General features: G+C 43.6%; 1 protein-coding gene across 1 annotated transcript; it reads left to right on the forward strand.

Annotated features, from left to right (window-relative positions):
* The first annotated feature begins 1,808 nt into the window (after positions 1–1,808).
* On the forward strand, positions 1,809–18,265 carry HHIPL1 (HHIP-like 1). The gene is made up of 9 exons (XM_010132253.1): positions 1,809–1,847; positions 2,337–2,983; positions 6,253–6,396; positions 6,656–6,984; positions 8,913–9,039; positions 9,929–10,074; positions 13,094–13,175; positions 14,982–15,064; positions 17,664–18,265. The coding sequence occupies exons 1-9, from the start codon at positions 1,809–1,811 to the stop codon at positions 18,263–18,265; spliced, it is 2,199 nt and encodes a 732-aa protein (XP_010130555.1).
* The last annotated feature ends 3,302 nt before the right edge of the window (positions 18,266–21,567 follow it).

The raw sequence follows: 21,567 nt of genomic DNA on the forward strand, positions 1-21,567 counted from the left end.
TCATAGTTTAACCTGAATGAGCAGACCGTGTCATTTGGAAATGAGAACTTAGATGTGTTAGTGATACTGGGCTGTATTACCAAGAGTAGAGTTTCATAGTGTTTTGAGATAGTGAATGTGACAAGATGATGTGAAGGGTGAAGAACCACAACGTTTGATTCAGAAGCAGGGAAATTCAGGATCAGGTGTCAGACTCCATCTCTTGTGGAATAAAAGTTGGAAAATATTCCACATATGTCTGGAAAATACCCTAGACTGGGTGCTGTCGAGGATCACAATAGATCTCTGAACGTCACTGTCAGCGTAATGCTGCTGTAAATAGCCGTGCGCCACCAGGAATGTGGTAAGGAGTGAGGAAGTCATCCACAACTGCTATTCAAACACACCGAAGGCTGAGGAGAAAGCCCCCAGCAGCAAAGGAACAGGGAAATCATGCCTCTGTGCTATTTTTAATTCTGATGCTGAAGCCAGGGCATCGTTTTGCAGTGTGTAAGATCACTGCTTGCTTCAAAAGAGTCTTTCAGAGAACCAGTGCACTCCAGTACTCAAGTGAGGGGCCTCCTCTCTCTGAATGTGAAACGTCAATAGGCAGCAACAGCCTGAACTCCCATCCAGTCCTACCTTCAAATTCCGTTTCTGTGTCATTTCAATTTATATCCTAAGGCCAAATTTTCAGTCATAACAACGGCATCGGCAAACGCTTCAGCTTTCTGTCCCTGGCACGCCTCGTGTGACCAAGCCGAGTGCTGTTACCCAATCTGCCCGTGTAATTTCAGTGTTTTGTGTCATGCGCAATCTCCTTTTTACAACATTAATTGCTGCTCATTTAGAGGCGTAATAACCTTCATTTTGCAATGAATGGCCCGACATTCCAGGAGGAAAGCTTATTGTACACTAATGATCTGTTATATGGCCTCTCAGTTTATTATAGTATATAATGAAAAATAAAATAAAAATTAAATATTGTGTGTACTTATCAGCTAATTTAAATACTTCAGTATCTCAGATGTTATATCTTTTCAGCTATTTAATAGTGCTATAATTTGCATTAAGAAATATCTCCCAGTAGATTTAGAAACAGCTCCCCATATTATTTTTTTTAAAACTAAGCTGGTTTTGCTTTGAAGATATAACTCCTAGGAATTAAAAAATGCAGGATTTATTCAAGAAGGATAGTTTTTCTTCCTGCCTGTCTTGCCTCAGTTATTTATGTGCCCTGTGAAAATAACTGAGTGTCCACTGAGTCATGTTATGTTATTTGGAGATCACTTTTGAGGCGCTTGTCAGGAAGATGCATCGCAACCGGAAAATATTGTGTGTTTATTACAAGGAGAGGCCTTTGCAAAGCAGAACTGAGTCATGTTGGTCAGTTCGTAATTCACAGACAGTTTTACTGGATTGCAGTGGCTTTTTATGAAAGGAAGATGTGCCTGTAGAAGCTCTCATTGAATACAATGAACTAAGTGAACCTGATCCAGTCCTTAGGTAGATTTCCAAGGCTGTGCCTTCCATAAACGAGGGTTGAGCTGCACCCTCTGCCAGTGGACCTTGTCTGGATTACAGCCATTTGGTGCTCATTGTTTGAAATCCTGTAGACTAAGCATTCCCTGCAGAACCTGGTGACCACTGTCATGATCATGAGACTCATTTCACCACTTCTAGTCAGTTATACAAACTGTCTGGAGGCAGCTGGACCTGATCAAGGATGGTGTATGCAGTGATAGCATGCCAGGGCTGTGCAGTATGAAGGATGGGTATCCTTCTCCTCTCCTCCTATGCTTTTTCATCCTTCTTCCCACCTGTAGAACATGTCTGTGAGGTGCACGTCTGGATTGTCAGATGATGAGGTATGGAATTTACAGGCTTTCACCCTGACAGCCTTTCCTGTTCCCTCCTCAGCCTGAAGATACAAGACTTGAATCTTCTTAGCTAACTCCTTGGTTTCACTGCCATGCTGTGGTGAATCTGCTCGTTATTTCATAGATAAAGTCAAGAGCATCCAAGATAGAAAGTCTCTTTTGTCCCAGTACAGTCTACTAGGATGATGTAGCAAGTAGCAAGACATGTGTCATCGCTAGTTCTCTTGAGTTGGTGCTATGGTTGGAATAAAGAGTAACAGCATGAGGAAGTCAGCTTTCACTAGGAGTATTGGAGATCATTTCTGTGAATGCTGAGATAAACTCCCTTTCTAAGAGCTTTTCCTTTGTTCATACATCTTTGGAATAAACCACAACATACGTTGTAATTAAGGTGAAATTTCTCCTGTTAGTATTGCTGCTCAGCTCTTTCAAATCTGGTCCAAGAAATGGCTTGAGGCTTTTTCTCTCTCCCTCTAGGAATGCTCTCCGTATGCAGCCCACTTGTATGATGCTGAGGATCCCTCCACCCCTGTGCGGACGATACCAGGACTTTGCCAAGACTATTGCCTGCAAGTGTGGCAAAAATGCCGCTCCATTTTTCGCTATCTGTCTGCAGACCAGGAGTTAATTGCACTGGAGAACAACATGGCAAAATTCTGCCGATACCTGTCCTTGGAGGACACAGACTACTGCTTTCCACACCTGCTGGCTAACCAGAACCTTAACCAAAACCTGGGGTTAGTGACTGCTGATGCAGAAGGCTGTCTCCAGCTCTGCCTCGTGGAGGTTGCCAACGGATTGCGCAATCCTGTTGCAATGGTGCACGCCAATGATGGCACCCACAGGTTCTTCATTGCAGAGCAGGTTGGCCTGGTGTGGACCTACCTCCCCGACAGATCCAGACTCGAAAAGCCATTTCTGAACATCAGTCAAGCTGTACTTACCTCACCTTGGGAGGGTGACGAGAGAGGTTTTCTAGGTATTGTCTTCCATCCTAAATTCAAATTTAATGGTAAAGTGTATGTCTACTACTCAATTCAAGTTCGTTATGAAGAGAGAATCCGGATCAGTGAGTTCAGAATTTCTCCTGCTGACATGAATGCTTTGGACCATGGTTCTGAAAGGTATTGTACACGTTTCTCTGGCAAATGTATTTAAGATCTCAGAGGGCAGCTTGCACATTTTTAAAGGCTATTAATCAACGAGATTTACTTAGCTTAATATCGCTATTGCATTCCAGTGTGGTAGCAAGTAGTCCCAGTCCATGTCTAGCTTACTGAGACAGAGAATACGCCAGTCCCCTGTGGATGAACTGCAAGTGCTCAGGGATAAAACATATACATTTCCCAGTTTTGGTAAGTCTGAAGATTTAACTGACATTGATTAAACATTACTTACAGCTAGTATTTTGAGGTTTGGTTTTAGATTGTGGAGGGGTTTTATATTGTAATTATTACCCATTAAAATAGACTTCTGCAAAGCATGACTGAAATTCATTCTGAAGCCAAAGGTTTCCAAAATCAGTATAAACAAACTGATACCAAAGCAAAGATGGATTTGGCTTCACTTCCAGCTTTATCTGAATGACAGCTCAACCCTATGATATTACAAATTTAGTATCAAATTAAATAAAATGCAAACCACTGTGCTATTACTGAGTGCATTTTGGTTGGAAATTTCATTTGTTTGATACTGCAGTTGATCCACATTAATATGCACAAATAATTAGAGTTTTGTTTGTGGAGACAGTCTATATATTTATAACCTAGTGCAGAACCATGTAATAGAACCACTGTTTTAAAGGACCCCTGAATATTATTAATTTTAATTATACATGGGTATATTAGGGCTTTCCAAATACTCAGCAGAGGATGACTTTAGATCAAAAATACACATAGCCTAATGATAGGGGGAGGATGCTGGTTTATAAAGGAATTACAGCAATTCAGCCTAAGCAGCTCTGTAGATGTCTGGTAAGGGGAATTGAAACATGGTCTTCGGGAAAGCTAGTCAGAAGCTCAAACCTGCAGAAGTCAGGGCCCATGAGCTGTCTTGTTTAAAAATCCTCAGGCTCTATGTTGTAACATTTCCTGTGCTTATTTAGCTGATGGTTAGTACGGTAAAAGCTTAAGAAAACAGAATTGTGGTCCTGCTGTGCTTGTGTAGGCACAGGTCCCACTGACTTCATCCTGAGATGCTGCCCAAGAGGGAGCTCAGGCAGACACGTGGTGTGCATTGCTTTAGCAGAAAAGCATATGTCTGCTTTTCCGCAGATTTTTCATTCAGTCTGTTTTGATTTTTTTCATCTTCTTCGGGAGGTTGAGGAGGATTCACCTTTGGGTCCGTACAGGATCCTCCCTCACTCCAGCTGCTGGCTGGATTCTGTACTCTCGTGCACAGTTACCTTATCTCAGAGGTGGTGACATTTAGCAGCAGGTGACAGAATAATTACATAGTTGGATTCCTTCCCATAATTTACAGTCTGATCACAAACTATCAGTACTTTCAGAAGGGAAAAAATCTTACTAAAATTAGGCAGTGTAAGTGATTATTATAATTTAGTTTTGCAGCTATTAAGAGTCACTGTCAGCATGAAATCTGGACTGTTTTAGAAGCTGGAGTAAAATAAATTTCCGTTAGTATACCTGGGAACCTCTAATGCATGTATTCATGGCTTTAATTTCTATAAAGTTACAGTTTAATACATTCTTTTTTTACAAAGAAAGGGATACCAGGTGCATAAAAGAAAGAGATAAAAATAGAGAGTTAGGTTCTACAGTGAAGGTAAATGTTGGTACTGCTTTGAATAACCTTTGTCAAAATGGCAGTTTGTTGATGGGGCTACTTTTAACCACCCCTTAAGCCTGTAAAGTCCTGTAAACTGGTAAAGCCTTGTAAAGCCTTCGGCATGGTCCCCCACAACATCCTTCTCTCTAAATTGGAGAGGGATGGATTTGACAGCTGGACTGTTTAGTGGATAACAAATTGGTTTGATGGTGGTATCCAGAGGGTAGTGTCTTTATGTCCAGATGGAGATAGGTGACAAGTGGTGTCCCTCAGGAGTCTGTACTGGGACCAGTGCTGTTTAACACCTTCATCAGTGACATGGACAGTGGTATCAAGTTCACCCTCAGGAATTTTGCAGTTGACACCAAGCTGAGTGGTGCAGTTGACACACCTGAGGGATATGATGCCACCCAGAAGAACCTGGACAAGCTGGAGAAGTGGGCCTGTGTGAACCTCATGATGTTCAACAAGGCCAAATACAAGGTCCTGCACCTGGGTCAGGGCAATCCTTGGTGTTGATGCAGACTGGGGGATGATGTGATCGAGAGCAGTCCTGCGGAGAAGGACTTGGGGGCATTGGTGGGACATGAGCCGACGATGTGTACATGCAGCCCAGAAAGCCAACCAGAGAGGTAGCTGCATCAAAAGCAGCACGGCCATCAGGTCTGAGGGAAGTGATTCTGCCACTCTACTCCACTCTGGTGATACCTCTGGTAATACCTGGAGTGCTGCGTCCAGCTCTGGATTCCTCAGCCCAGTAAAGTTATGGACCTGTTGGAGAAGGTACAGACTAGGGCCACAAAAATTATCAGAGGGGTGGAGCACCTCCCGTGTGAGGACAGACTGAGAGAGTTGGGGTTGTTCAGCCAGTAGAAGCGCTCTGGGGAGAACTTACTACAGCCTTCCAGTACTGAAAGGGTGCTTATAAGAAAGATGGGGACAGTCTTATTAGTGGAGTCTGTAGCAACAAGACAAGGGGTAATGGTTTTAAACTAAAAGAGGAGAGATTCAGACTAGAGTTAAGGAAGAAATTTTTTACAATGAGGGTGGTGAAACACTGCCATAGGTTGCCCAGAGAGGTAGTAGAAGCCCCATTCTTGGAAACATTTGGATGGGGCCCTGGGCAACCTGATCTGGTTAAAGATGGGGCTCTGGGAAACCTGGTCTAATTGAAGATGTCCCTGCTCACTGCAGGGGGAGTTGGACTAGATGACCTTTGAAGGCCCCTTTCCAACCCAAACTGTTCTATGACTCTCTTGCTGTTTACAATTGGAGTTAAGCTGAGATCCCTTTTCTGTAAAAAAATTAAAGTAAAAAAAAAAGTTTAAGAAGGAGGAAGGAAGAATCAGAGGAAGAGTATAATTAATTGTCTATTCTGTCATGTGATTTTCCAGATTTTCCTTATTACACAATTTGGTGTTCCTGTAATCTGGAAAATCTGTTGGAATTATTTAAGGTTAGAAAATCAGCTATGCCCAAGACAAATTCAGTAACTTGGATATTGAGGAATTTGCATCAAAACCAACCTGCAGTGGTTGCCACATGTCAAGGAGAACATTGGCATTGCTCTGCCCTTTGCTTTTGCTTTCTCCCGGTTTTCACTTAGGATAATCCTGGAAATAGAAGAACCTGCTTCCAACCACAATGGAGGAGAGCTGCTCTTTGGAGATGATGGGTATCTCTATATATTTACTGGAGATGGAGGCATGGCTGGGGATCCTTTTGGGACCTTTGGAAACGCCCAGAACAAGTAAGAGCGGACCCATCCGTACGGCAGCTCCACTAGTGTTGGTCTGTGAGGCGGTGGGGCATGGGGAGTCAGTGCCACCTGAAGGCTGTTCAGTGGCCTCTTGAAATGGTTGGTTTCTTCAGAGAGATTGAAAGACTTGTCGTTTCCAAAACAGAAAGAATGAAATCCTAGACTTTCCCAAAACCCCAACTCTGGTGTTTAACCAAGGTCTGGCTTTCTTTATTTATTTCTTTTTCTTTCCTTTCTTCTCCCAACACAGATCGACATTGCTGGGCAAAGTGCTGCGCATCGATGTGGACAACAATGACCGTGGGCCTCTGTACCGGATCCCTCCCGATAACCCTTTCATTAGCGACCCTACGGCTCGCCCTGAAATCTATGCGTATGGAGTGAGAAATATGTGGCGCTGCTCTTTCGATAGGGGAGAACCTCACACCAAGGAGGGCAAAGGGCGGCTCTTCTGTGGAGACGTGGGGCAGAATAAATATGAAGAAATCGACATTGTCGAGAAAGGGAAAAATTATGGCTGGAGGGCAAGGGAAGGGTTTAGCTGCTACGATAAAAAACTGTGCACCAATTCTTCATTGGGTAAATAGATTTGCTCCCTAAATTACCTGCATGTCCCCCTCTGCAGTTTTCTGCATTGTAATTTTTAATTCCTGCCTTCAAAGGCTGGCTGCCTGGTGGAAAACACACATTTCTGAGATGTAAATCAATGCAGTCTCAGCCTAGAAGGGAGCTGGCTTGGGGATGAACAGTGAAAGTCCAAATGTTACCTTTTCTGAGTTAGGAGGAAAATGAAACATGCTGGCTGTTTAGGTGATCTGTTGTTAGTCAAATCGCTTGGTGATTCTGTGATTTAGGGGGACAGTTTCATCATTTCCACGTAAGACTTCCTGCTGCAGCAAGCAAGATTCAGAGCAATTGTGTTTTTCTCCATAACTCACAAGCAGTGTCCCTATTTTAAAAAAAAAAGGGAACATATCGTGTAAGCTAGTCAAACCAGTACACACACAGCCTGCTCTGCAGATAACTGAATGTACAGTATGGTTTTGTTTCTTTTAGCTATGCTAAAAAGGAAAACCTTAATTTTTTTTTTTTTAAAACTTTTTGAACCAGGATTCAGGGCATTTGGAGGCTGCTTAAATTCCAGTGTACGTGTGAAGTCAGAGCGTGTTGTCTTGCAAGGTCTGATGCAGACCACGTCTGGTGCTGGAGCATCTCCCCAGAGATCCAGGGGTGCAGTGGGCTGGCACTGATTTGCACTAGCTGAGATTCTGATTTTTTTTTCTCTCCACATGCCATGTGGTGGTGTTTCACTTCCTTCCCTTTATTAACTTAGCTTCACTTCCTTCCTTTTATTAACTTAGCTACAAGTACAGTGGTAGTGATTAAGTTGCTTTTATAAAAATTTCAAGAGCGGGGAGCAGATTTTTTGCCCTCCCTTTGCTGAAGCAGTCGTCAGCCCATTTCATGCTCTCCTGTGAGACAGCGCCTGTGTGAGTGTTCATGGCAGGTACTTCACTCATATCTCCAGGGATTCAGAACAGTTTTTGATGCTTTTAGAGACCGTGTTATCAGAACAGTGAAATGTCACAGCCCCTTTAAAACGGTAAGTGCACGTGGAGTGTAGAAAACACCTGCTTTAGATGGAATGCCCGTGGTGCAAGTTCCTCGCTGGCAGAGCTCCTTTCTTTGCTATGTGAAGCATCTGCTACATTGCTATATATTTGAGGCTGTGAGGAAGAGGAGGGGTGGGTATTATGAAAAGACACCTGTAACCCAAGAGTTTCAAACGAAAGCTTGCATCCCATGGAGACCCTCAAAACCACAGCATCTTACCCTACTTTGCTTCTGTCTTGTGTTTTAACTTGCATTTTACAATGAATGTGCCAGAACTGCACCTTGCCTGTGCCATACCATAAATATTTGATGGCCTGTTCAGGTTAAGCTCCCTTGTCTCAAAGAAACAGAAGCTATTCACACTGACATCTGGCATATCTGTTCATCAGTGCCTGCAGTCTGGAGTTACTCATCTCTTCTTTACTTTTCACCACCATAACGAAGGTGCATTGGGCAAACATCTCCTGCATGGGTGCAGTGATTATAAGAGTAACCTGCAGATGCATAGCAAAACCAGCCAGGCTGTGTAGAAATGGGCCAGAGCAGCACTAACAGCTGGGTTATAGCAGGAGAAGAAGAGTGCAAGAGAACAGTGAAGTGTGTGGGTGATGGGCAATGCTCAGGCTTATCAGGGATTCAGCTTATATTGTAAGTAAAATACCTACCAGTCTCCCTGGCTAGCAGGGCCAGCGAGGCAGGGCTATCAAACACGGTTCTGAAAAGGTGAAAATCAAACTAAATATGACCCTATTGGTACTTCATCTTTAATTAGGAGATACTCAAGTGAACTTGATTGTATCATGCTAGTCTCATAACTATTGAGATGAACAGCTATTCTGCATCATGTGTAAAACAAGGCAAGCCACAGATCTTTGATCTTTTTTCTCCTGCAGATGATGTACTTCCAATTTACGCATATCCACACAAAATGGGGAAATCTGTCACAGGAGGCTATGTCTATCGGGGTTGCGAGTCTCCAAACTTGAATGGCCTGTACATATTTGGTGATTTTATGAGTGGGTAAGTAAATACTTAAGACAAATAGATACTCACTAAGCTGCACTTCCAGCCAAAGTCCTCCAGTGATATTACACCTGCCTGTGAGTGCTCATGCAGTCTGAGGACATGCTGCTACCTGCTGGTTGCAAGCACTGGGCAAAGCCTGACCACTCGTTACAGAGGGCTCACATGGCATCTTTTATATAAACTTCATTCCACTGGCTGCTGGAATGCAAAGACCACATTCCTACACAACACATGGAATCATTCCATGTTGTCGATTCACATCATGGCAGTACAAATAAAGAGGCAATGATATGATGTCCATTTGAAGTCCTGGAAGTGGTGTAAAAAATCATTTGAATATATCCTAAAAAACCCCACTACTTTAATGCAGTGTTTCCAGATACTGAAGATACTGAAAGAAAAAAAATAACATTGTCCAGCAGTGAGTTTGCTGCAAACCTGAGATGAGGCAGGCATGAGACTGCTTTGTTTTCCCCCCACCTCTCTGCCTTTGCTGTATCTTCATGTCCCAGGCCTCTCACACCCGGCCCCCACACTGTCTGCCCCAGCTGATGCACTGGTCCTGGATGCAGGAGAGAGTCCACAGGGCTGCAGTGAAGCCAGACGCTCTGCGTCTCTGGCAGGGTCCCCTCTCAAATAGTCTGATATCCTTCAAACCCTCCTGTGGTTTTTCATATGCTTGTGTTGCCCTTGAAAGATGAGGTGTTACTGGAGCGTATAATACATTTGTTTTAATATTAACAATCCTTCATTTTTCAGAGGAGCTGTAGTTCCTATTGCAGCTAATGCAGGTAGGAAGCATTAAACATCCTTTCAGGTGTCCTCGTTAATGTTCATAATCATCTTCTTGGTTGTGTTGTGAAAGTGTTGTTTTGCCTTGCAGTCGCCTGATGTCTTTGAAGGAGGATCATGCTACTGGAGAGTGGCAGTACAGTGAAATCTGCATGGGGATGGGACAAACGTGCATGTTCCCTGGGCTTATCAATAACTATTACCAATACATCATCTCCTTTGCTGAAGATGAAGCAGGTAATGTTTTAACTATGACACACTGCATGGCATGCCTGTGGTTTCTTTTTGGAGTAGAACACCAAGGAAGGGGTCAAGAAGGCTCCTGGGAAGCAGCAGGTTCTGGGGAGGCAGAGCACGAGTCTGCCAGTCTTTAAAATGGTGGGTGAGATTCCCAGCATCCCTCAAATATCAAACCAAAGTTGCAATCCTAATCTGGAGGCCAGAATGCCACACAGTCCCTTCAGGGGAATTGGAGAGACAGATCCCTGCAGGACTGAGCCTGGGTGTGCTGGGTGTGCTGCTGCCTGCACACCTACCTTCTGGAGGGACGGGGAGCTGTGCGAGGCATTAAAGCTCCACATAGAAAAGAAACCTCATTCTCTATGGTGCCGAGCCAGGGGGAATGCAGGCACTGAGAGGCTGAGCAGCTGACACCCAAGTGAGAGAAGTCTATGCTCCTGTCTGCTGGAGAAAGATGTTAGTGTTATTAATGGATACAGGGGGGCAGATGTCATGAACAGTAATTATGAACCTCTCACCCTGGCCCGGAATGTTTGTATCTTTCAAGGTGAAGTAGAATGAAAGTCCTGTGTTATGTCTTGAGCAAGACTTTGGCTGCTTAAGTCCATATTTTAATAGTGCAAGCTGGGATTTTACTTTACGTAGGACTGAAAGATATAGTATCAGTGGAGCTTTGCCTGGCTGTGTGTTTTAAGACTGGAAACATTTTGCTTTCTAAGAGGGAGCTTCTGTGATTTGAAAAGGAGGAAATAAAAGAGTCTAGGCATGAAACAGTCGGACTTGATGATCTTTAAGGTCTTTTCCCACCTATACGATTCTATGATTCTATGAAAGCTGGTGGTCACTCCCTTTGTACAGGGGTGTGGTCAGTTGCCCAGCCCTGTGGTGGGGCAGACAGATTGTGGAGCCCCTGGCTGGAGACCAGGGGAGGATGAGCCCCATGGTGTTTGGCCCCATTGCTAATCAGCCTCACATGCTACTCGGCGATGGAGGACCCTGTGTTCTGCTCCGCTGCGGGGAGGCCCTGCCCTTGGTCACAAGCACCTGCTTCCAGAATGCCCCACTTTTTAAACTTCTGGTTTTCCTGCAGATTATGTCAGGTGTGGATGTGGCACAAATGCAACATGCATTGCATATCGTATAAATGCAAATTTCATCATGTAAATGCAAATCATCCAAATTAAAAATTAGCTCAAAAGTTTGACTTCAGAATTTTTTCTTTTTTGGAGTTAAAATCATTTTTCTTTAATGCTTAGTGTTAATGGAAGGTAGAGCTGTTTCACAGTACTGTGTCAAGATTTTAGGTACCCTAAAATCAGAATAACTTAGTTTAAATCGGCTTTATGCCAACTCAGAGAGCCTCCAAGTGCAGTGTCAAGCTGTTTATTGCAGCCCTTCCTCATGCAGGTGGGGAGCAGCATCTCCTTCATCCTGTGCCTGTGGGCAGGGTCTGTGCAAAGGGAGGGGAAACATGCCACCCTTCCGCCTTGCGCTTTTCACCTGTGCTTTGTGTAGGTACAATAGAGCTGGGTGGAAATTTGGGCTAGAGTCTGTTCTTAGAGGTTGCCTTGTGTTGGGTTTCTTATAATGGAAAGAAGTCTGTTGATACCAGTGTAGTGAGGTTGTTGTATCTGCAGTGAACTTTTTGGTGTGCTGGGAATCTGGTTTTTTTAGAAGTTTATCACACAGTTTGTTTTAATAAGCTTTTCTTCACAGAGGGATTGGCTATTCGGGGTTGCTGCTCTGATGAATGTTAATCTGGCTGGGACAGTGGATGTGTTTATGCTGTGGGGACACCTATATTTTGGCTCATTGCACAGGCATTATAAAGCCACCAGCCCTGTCCCTTGGCAGATGAATGTGTCAGGGACACCTCAGGCACTGTGCTGTGTCTGTGGGGCGCACGTGTGATAGGCTGTGTGCTTCATGGCCTGAGCATCCGTATTTCTGCCTGACACTTCCAGAAAAGAGGGGTGGGATGTAACACACAAGCACTGCAAGACACAGTGCCAGGTGTTTCCCATCCCTGTTTGGATCCAGGCTGCCTCTGGCCCGTCATTAATGGAACCCACCAGAAAAAGGAAGAAACCAGCCAGGGGTGGCCAGAGGTGGCTGTTTCTGCCCTGGGAGCATCCGTTGGAGCTTGGCCTGCAGCAATGCAGGAGAGCAGGGAGAAGGAGGGAGGCACCAGCTGCTACCAACAGCCTGCATCTTCCTTTGCTCACTCCGTCCCCTCCACTCTTCCCCCTGGGGTACCCACAGGACATCCAAAGAAACCAGCCTTACTCACTGAAAAGATCTCCACTGCCTCTTTTTCTTCCTTTTTTTTTTTCTTTTTTGTTGAAATACTGCAGATTTTTTTTTCATCCAGAACAGGATGGGTGGAAAATGCAGTTAGGAGAAAATACATGAAATGCGTGGTGATGGAGATGGTCTGTCTGAAGGCCGAGCCCTTTCTCATGTGACCTGACAGAGCTCTGATGAACCCAAATGCCTTTCTTATGAGATACATCTAACTTTGGGAATGCGCTAGAGAAAACAAAAGCAAAACCTTGTTCTGTAGCTCACCTCAAAGGACAGCTTTATCCAAAAGAGCAGAAGTTGGTGTGAAGAGTCTTAATTTCCTTTCATTTTGTTTCAACAAAGGGAATTCAGGGTTTGATTGTTCTGTGTTGTGACGTTAAAGGAAACAGATCAGACTGAGATGACAGCTCAAGGCTGGGCAGCTGAACATGTAGCGGAAATTTGTCGTAATAGTATTTCATGACAATATGTAGAAGCTCCCACTCACTAAGAGTATTTTATGCCACTGGGCTGCAGATGAATGTTCTTTACAAATCCGAACACAAACCTCCACTTCTTGCTCCCATAAGCAGATCCCTACATTTGTCTCAGGCTTTTAGACATTCTCTGACCTGTGATGCAGAGCTAATGCCCTAGTGCTGTACAGAACAGAAGCTCCATGAAGAGTTTTCATACTGTTCATATTGTTTCATTGTTGTTTTTTTTTCCCCAGGGGAACTTTACTTCATGTCTACCGGCATACCAAGCGCCACAGCTCCCCACGGAGTGGTGTACAAAATGGTGGACACCTCTAGGTACAAGATGTTCTAATTGCAAAGCCTAAATGTGGTGTGGTGTGTCCAGGTGGGGATATGACAAATGATGTCAAATGACTAACTAGCTCTTCTCCTATGCTAGGCCCTTCTGTGGATCAAGGCTCTTCCTTGATCAAGGAAGAGCTGGAGCAACCCACTGTGGGTCTGCTTTGCTTCTGCAGTTGTGGGAGTCTGTGCTGCCTGGTGATCACCAGTGGTGCCTGTTGGTGCTACGTGTGTTGGGAGATTTGTTCCTGGAAGCTAAAGGAATATTTTACGGGTGGCAAAGTTTCTGTAGATTCCTGCCCAAATGGAGGCAGTTTTTCTCAAGCTGTTTATTCTCAGTTCCTCTCCATCCCTTGTAGCCAGCTGCGTCGTGCTCAGGCAGCTGCAGCCGAAGCTGACCCAGCATGACTTGCAGTGCTTTCTCAGGCAAACCAGAAATGAATGTCAAAAAGTACATTCTTTTTGTGTTTCAGATAGTAAAATGGCTTAGACAAGGAAATAAGACCATTGTTACACCTCCTGGATCCCACGTGAATGTATCTGAGACTAGGCGAGGCGGGGGATAGCTGTGTTTTATGTGAAGACTTATAGCCATTTTTTCCATCTTCCTGTTTTTTAAGTGTTACTATTATTGGCTACACACCAAGCTACCTTCAGCCAGACATGTAGAGTAAGACTTTTGTAGCTTGTATTTTTTTTGAACAGATTAAATTTACAGCTTTAGCTATCTGAGCATTTTGAACCAAAACACTTGTCTGCTTTTATGTCCAAACCAGACCCCAAAGTTAAACAGCCCCCAGAGCCGCGGAGTGTTTTCCCTGACTCTCCTCTGTCAGGAGCATTTTCCATTATCTAACACAGTGGAAGAGTTCCTGTAAACTGTGTGTTAAGAGGCTGATATTACACAACCTTTGCAAAAATAAAGAAACCAGAAGTCAAAAGCAAGTCGTAAGTTTAAGTTTTAGAAAAAGTTTCTTTCATGTGTGGAGTGCAGAAAAAACAGGAAAATTCATAACAGTAGGGAACATCCCTGTGTCAGTAGTTGAGAGAGAACAGCTTTCCCTTCCACAGAAATGCAAACACAAACAATCCTAATTACAAAAGAGTTCTACTCTCCAAATATGAACGTAATGGATTTTTAACCAGTTGGAAAACCTCTAAGAAGTCTGCAGATTAACAAGACAGCCGTGGTAGGAAAAAGTGATGATGAATTGGTTGTAACCTCTCAGAAGTGAGATATACCTCCACGGCAAACAAATTTGTGTCAAAATAATACACCATACCGAAAGACAGCTGCTGTAGGAAGCACTTAGAGCTACTAGTTTGAAACTAATGCATTTTTGGTACTACTTTTGTAGTACTTAGTCTTTTGTTTGGACTTTATGTATGAATAACAGTGTGTTACTTTGCTTCTCTGAAGACAGCCTGAAAACTTGCATACACTTAACCTTCATAGCAGATGTTCAACTTATAGTCATTTTGTAATTTTTATTTTCAGTTTGATTAATCTTTTTCTGTAATGCTTGAACCTGCCAATGTTTTATTTTCTTAATGGATTCAGCAACGGCAAATGAAAACACCGCCAGAGGACTCCACTGCCTTGTGAATATTTGGACTTTGATCAACAGAGATATGTGATTGTTTAATTATGTTTTCTCCTGTAAGAGATTACTTGGATCATTTAAACAGACTTTTTTTTTTCTCAATGAGAATTACATGCATAGAAAAATGGGAAGCAAAGTCTTACAATGCCAGGGGAAGGGAATTAATTGTGCACTGTACGTGTCCTTTTTTTTGCAGGAGAGCACCACCAGGAAAATGCCGAGTTGAGCCGTTGCCAGTGCGAGTGAGAAGCAAGCGCATCCAGTTTGTGCCAAAGGAGAGTAAGTGTCACTGTTGCTGTTTGTTATTGGAGCGTGTTAGCTGGCAGTACATACAAACTCCAAGCTTGCACTATCTCTGTGCGTGGAGACCACCCGGAACTTCACTATTCAGAGTATCCTCAAAATCAATTTTTACCAGCTGTTTTGGATCTGAGGAGTTGGTTCAAATAAGGCAAAAGTTAGTTCCTTCTCCTGGCCATGTGAAATCTTCTCTCTAGTTTCTGCCCCTGAACGTTTTCTCCTTTCCGTCCTGCATCGTACCTGTTTCATTATCATCAACTTGGTTTCCCTGTAACTGGTTCTGTACCGAGATCCTGTGCTCACTGGTGCTTTTTAGTGATAAGTTTTTTTGCAGTGCCTTCAGGTAGGGAGGAGCACTTCAGGAGCTGAAGGATATGATGGCTAAAGGGTTGGGAAATAGCTCATTGAGAAAGATGAGGGCTGAGTCATTGTTAATTGTAAATCAGAGAATATGAGATGAGAAAATGCTGCTAAAAGAATTGGAGTGGTCAGCCATTCAGATGAACTTTTGGCTTATCCAAATCCTCCAGGGCTTTTTCATTGCTTTGTATTGAATGAAGTATTGTACTGCTAAAGCTGGAGTAGTTGATGTAGCTGAACCTGCAGCAAGTCAAGTAGTACTTTTGTTAAGTGCAAAAACCTAAATACACTATCCAAATCTCAGAATTAGATTGTATCACCTTTCTTTTCTCCTGTGCGTTTTGTTTGCACTTTAACCACTTTATTTACACTAAACCACTTTGTCATGAAGTTAACATTACTATAGGAACTCTAATTTCAGAATACTTTAATTTTTAATTACATTAATCTTGTTACACTGCATTTGAGTCATTGACAGTTCATTCAGGGAGGAATGAGGGCACTCAGCGCCTTGCAAGATTGAGTCTTTAAGGTGGAAGAACAAGATCTAAGGCTCATTATTGACTGCTGACATGCCTGAGCACTCAGCATGTCTTCAGAAACATTCTCCATTGCAACACGAGCATGCAGTGTCCAAACAGTAGTAACTTGGTCTGTGTTCAACCAGTTTTGTCTGTTTCTGCTTATGTATTATTCTCTGTGTAAGTCCAAAGTTTAGATTTTTAAACTATACACATAACTAAATCTTTTGGGTTTGTTTACAAGATGCTTTTCATCGTAAATTAAAACTTAGAAATTGTGGGAGACATTATGCTAAGTGTCTCAAGAAATAAATTCACTTTTTGGTGAAAACCAAGCATGAAAATTTTGATTCAGAAGCATGCAAACAAGAATCTGTAGCTGTAAATATTTAGCTGTTTTGGTTAGAGTTTAGGGTGAACGTAACAGAGTGGCCAAGGCATGTGGCTTGCATTAGCTGGATGGGTGCATTTGTTGGAAGTGCATTTAATAAATAGCTTGACAAAGAGTAATATAAAATAACAACTTGATTCAGTGAGGTGAAAAGCACTCCCAGGTGACCATTAGCTTTCATGCAATCCTATAAATCATTGTATCAGTTCCAGGATTTTTAAGTACTTTGCCAGATCAGGCTCCAGCAACTGAGGTGTACACAGGTAAGGCTTTCATATCTATTTCTTGCCTTCAGAACCTCAGCTTTTGAAGAAGGGAAATACTTTTATGCCACAAATACAATTCCTCTCCAAAGAGCATTATTTGGAAAAATGGGGCCACTGCAAGGTTTTGTTTTTTGGGGATGGTAGATATTAAGCACAAATAAGAGAGTCATATTTTTCCTCATCTCTCCTACAAACCAAATGATGAATGAGAGTGGATAAATGTAGGCTATAATTCAAAAGGTTATGATGGTTTTGCAAATGTCTGTGACATTGTCCCAGCTCAGTTGGTTGTTATTCTGAGCAATCCTGAATTGCTTCCTTCTGACAAATTAAAATTTACTTTTACGCTAAAAATAGAGCACATGGAATAAGCAAGTCCAGCAATGCCTGGAAACTGTGACAGCAAAGAATTTTCAGCTCTTCAAAGTTCAAGGCTCTTTTATTTTTTTCGTAAGGAAGAAAAAAAACCCGACCCCAAATCCTATTTTATGTGTTGTCCTGGCAACTCCGTCCTTTTGCACATTCCAGTTGCCAGAGAGAATTGATTTTGAATGTTCGTGATTTCAGCTCCTCTGAATAAAGCATCTGGCCCAGTGGGGAGGCCAGCGCTCTCGTCTGGTAACAATCCAATCATTGGTAATGAAGAGCAGAGCAGAAATAGTGCCTGCCTTTAAAATGCTTCCAGCAAGGGAGAACAGTATGGTGGGGAACTACTCTTCTGACCATGAAACGCCAGCATCCACCTTTTAATGGCCAGGCAGAAGTTTTGCCATTACTGCTTGGAGTTTCCTTCTTGGGAGAGGCTTGCTTGTTGGCACTGAGCCCTGCAGTCCTCTCTGCTAACTAAAAGCAGCCGACATTTTTTGCTAAGAAAATACTGGCTCACTGGGAACATTGTCACTTCTCAACAGGATCAAGTAAGCAAATTCCAAAAAAAAAAGTTAAATAAGTCGAAAATCAGCACTGGTTTCATGTAGTTGTCTGTCAGTATTGTCCGTAGAGTCACAGGTTCATGGTTTCCTGGGGTTTTCCCCCAACAGAGTTTATTATGAAAACACCAACGCCACGTCCCCAGCTGAAGGCCACGACCGAGACCCCACGGGGTGGCAGGCTGGTCCCTGAAGTCCCCCTCATGCCAGCTGTGGACTGGGTGACCCAAGCCCCACTGCCACCAGGGAACCGGAGCAGGACGCCCACCATGCCAGCATCGAGAGGCAGGGCTCCTAAGCCCAGGAAAGGAGGAGAGAGGAGGGGACAGCGCAGGAAGAAGAAACCACCCAGCACGGCCCTACCGCTTCAAAACGGTGCTGTGCGGCTGATGGAGCAGCAGAGCCGCAGCCGTAGCCAGGGCCGGGTGGAGGTTTACATCAATGGCGAGTGGGGCACAGTGTGCGACGATGGCTGGAGCTCGCTCGCAGCTGCCGTGGTGTGCCGCCAGCTGGGCTTCCCCTACGTGGTGCGGGCCAGCAAGAAGGCAGAATTTGGGGAAGGGGCCTCCCTTCGCATTCTCCTGGATGACGTCCAGTGCTCCGGGGAGGAGAAGACACTGCTGGAGTGCACCCATGCTGATGTCGGCACACATAACTGCTCCCACGAGGAGGACGCTGGTGTGGTGTGCAGCTGGAAGGAGGTGGCAGACTAGTGACAGAGGAGCTGAAGAAGCTAGCTGAAGGATTCGGAGCATGTCCCTTTCTTGCCTAACTCTCTAAACCAGCATCAGTATTGAGCAGGGTGGGCTCTGACTTGAGGATGCTGCATCAGTTTGAAGTAAGCTTGAGGTTTTCTTCGAGGTCAACCCCATGAATATCTGCCTTGGAGGGAAAGAAAAAGTGAAATGAAGCAGTGACTTGAGTATGTGGTGGGCAGGGACTGCATTTTTACAGGGTTTTTTTAATAAGAAGAAAACCCCAAACATCAGCCATGATAGGTTAGAAAAGAGATGCATCCTGTTGCCCTCTCGCCTTTTGAAATACAGCATTCCTCAGCTGCGCTTCACAATGTTTTGCCAGAAAAAAAATTCCCAGATGACCACGTTTCACTTTTACGAAGTGTTTGCGTTGCTTGGCTTGCTTTACCACCTGCAGCTCCAGAGTGGTGGTTTCTAAGTACGTGTAAATCTGTGCCTTTTGTTGCAGAACACAAAACCAGAAATTTTTGTTTGATTTCCCATGCACTAGTTTAAAGGAAAATTATTCTTCTGTAAAGCTTTTTATTGGTATAAGCCTATTGGTTATCAAAGATAGCTGTGTCTAAGCAAAATCAGATAAATTAAAAGAAGTCACAGCATACTGCCTGGAAAATGTTTCTGCAGTTTACACTAGCTTAACTGAAAGGAAAATCTGTCTATTTTTACACAAGCCGGATCATTATCCAGTTTAACCCTGTACTTTGTACTTTGTACCGTTTCTCCGTTGTGAGAAAGCCACATGGTTTTGCATTCAGTTATCAACAGGTGTGAAAGACTAGACAAGAGGTAATGTATTGGGGCAATGATCCTGCAATATTTACCCCTTTTTAAAGGATATTAAAAAAACCAAACCTCATTTTGTCTGAAATGTGTTTTTCACCTGAGTGGTGATTAGAGACACATGTTCTCCTCTTGTGGTCTCTCTGGCTGGTTATTTTTTTCCCGGTGTAATCAGGATAGGTTTTATCTTGCTGCTCACGTGAGAGAATGAAGAAGACAAAGTGAAACAAATGTGAAACGATGAGTGCATCCAGAAAAGTTCACCAGCAAAACTTCATATCTAAAGCTCTTACTGTGGATGTTTATTGTAATTCCCCAATTTCAAGTCAACAGTGCTCTCTTAAGTCTAAAACATTGATGTATGTGGTAAATGAATTTTCTGAACTTTCTGATATGCTCATTAAATACTGTTTTATGTTAAAGAATACCTTCACTATACAAAACCGGACGATCGGAAAAATAGCACTCTCTCCCTAGTCCTTATTAAGTATAAAGGAGAGAGCAGATGTATAAAGTGCCTTTGGCTTTTCCCATTGCAGTGAAGGTGCAAATGCATTTGCTTAAAGTGCAGAAATTCACTTCATCAGAATGTTCAGGGTACAAGGAGAGTCCTTTGTAAATAATTCTGAAGGGAGTTGGCACTTGTTGAGCAGAAGAGACAAGAGGGCTGGAAGAAAATGGTAAGTGGAAATATAATCCTCTTTCTAAATTCCTCTTCCACTTCTTTTGGCTCCTTAGCCAAATTTTGGCTAGCTCTGGCTGTGAGATTTTAAAAAGAATCTTGGTCATACTTGTGCTTAAAAGCTTTTGGGTAGAAAAAAGACCTGCACAACAGAAGTTACTCTGAAGGAATTGAGATGATTCAGGGATGTCTGCCACAGACCAATTAGACAGGAATTTCACCATCACTTTCCAGGTACTTAAGTATTCTTTTTCTGATTTAACCATTAGTTACCCTACACCTGTGTGAGACCATCTGAACCTCCTAAGCATAAGCAGAGGCCACCTACATTTTGCATATTGCTGGTGGTGACTGCCACCAGCTCCCGGCTGGCAGTCACTCAGTGGCACACGGTCTCTGGTGACAGCTAGAGGCATATGGAACCAGCCCACGAGGAGCAGCAGTTGGTAAGAGTGGGCTGTGCCGTGGCTCTGCTGACGGCAAACACGGAGCCGTACACCCCCGGTGTTGCTGCTGGCATCGTGTAGGTGCCACCAGCTTCACAGGGGAAATTCTTGTCAGCAGAGGAAGAAACAGACTGCCAAATAAGGTTTTTTTCCCCTTATCCTTTCTCCCAGCCTACCCCGAGTCGGCAAAGCATTCAAGTAGGTATATGCCAGCTCGGTGTGCATGGCTGTGTTTGCATGTCTGTGCCTGCCAGCTCAGTACGCTGTTACAGTGCTGGGAAGATATTTCTGACCATCGTGGGCCCTTCCAAGCTTAAAACATATCTTCCAAATCGTGGGATTTGTCAGTCTAGTTCCCTGGTCTTTAAATAACAAGCCTGTACTATTAAAGCACAGAAGCACATGTGCATTTAAATACCTGATATATCATCTGCTGTGTGATAGGATTGTTACTGATAGCTTTTTTCTTCATTTAAAATGCACTTATATACCAGGATGTCACAAAAATGCACTTATATTCCAGGATGTCACACAAATTAAGCTTTAGATAAACTAATGAACCCTGCTGCTACATTTGAACCTGCCAGTATACCACCTGAATGCTGATTCAGGGTAGAGGTCTTAAAGTAGCCCAGACTGATGCTGGTGACCACAGTGCAGCTGCTCTTCTGCACAGTCCTTCTTCTGGAACTGTGGCATCCCAGATTTTTGTCTAATACCAACATGGTTTATTGCCTTCTCTCCTGATTCACCTCTGTGACTGAGACTGGAGCATCTGCATTTTTCCTTACACATTTTTCCTTTCCTTAGATTAGCACATCCCATGGAGGACCCAGCATATCTCTAAGGGAACAGTGTAGACCCAGCCTTGCTACCTCTTTTTCTCTATCTCCAAGGCAGAGTAGCACTGTGTAGAGCTCAGGGGTTTTCTCACTTACATTGCTTCTGGAACCCAGCAGCCAGCCCAAGTACTGCCACTCTGTGTTGCAGTCTGTGGTATAGACATTATCTTCAGGCCAAAATCATTTGAACTTTCCATGTTCTTTCCAAGGCATCCGATAGACAGATCCTCCCACAAGTATCTGGGAAAAACTTCAGAGCTTGCTGCCAGAGAAGTGGAGATAGTGAAATAGGTACGGCATTGCAGTGCGGATGCTCACTCAAATGCTGCCAAAACCCTTCTGGGTGCTGAGCCCTGGATGGAGGACATCATGAGGACATCTCCCACATCAGAGCAGGCTGGGTTTTGTCCAGCTTCTCTGTATCAGGTTGCAGGGTATAAATAGCACGAGGCACATATAGCAGTAAGCACAGCGGCCTGTAATTAAATAACACCAAAGCCGTGACTT

The sequence above is a fragment of the Buceros rhinoceros genome, unplaced genomic scaffold (assembly GCF_000710305.1).
Source record: "Buceros rhinoceros silvestris isolate BGI_N320 unplaced genomic scaffold, ASM71030v1 scaffold8250, whole genome shotgun sequence".
NCBI classification, from domain to species: domain Eukaryota; kingdom Metazoa; phylum Chordata; class Aves; order Bucerotiformes; family Bucerotidae; genus Buceros; species Buceros rhinoceros.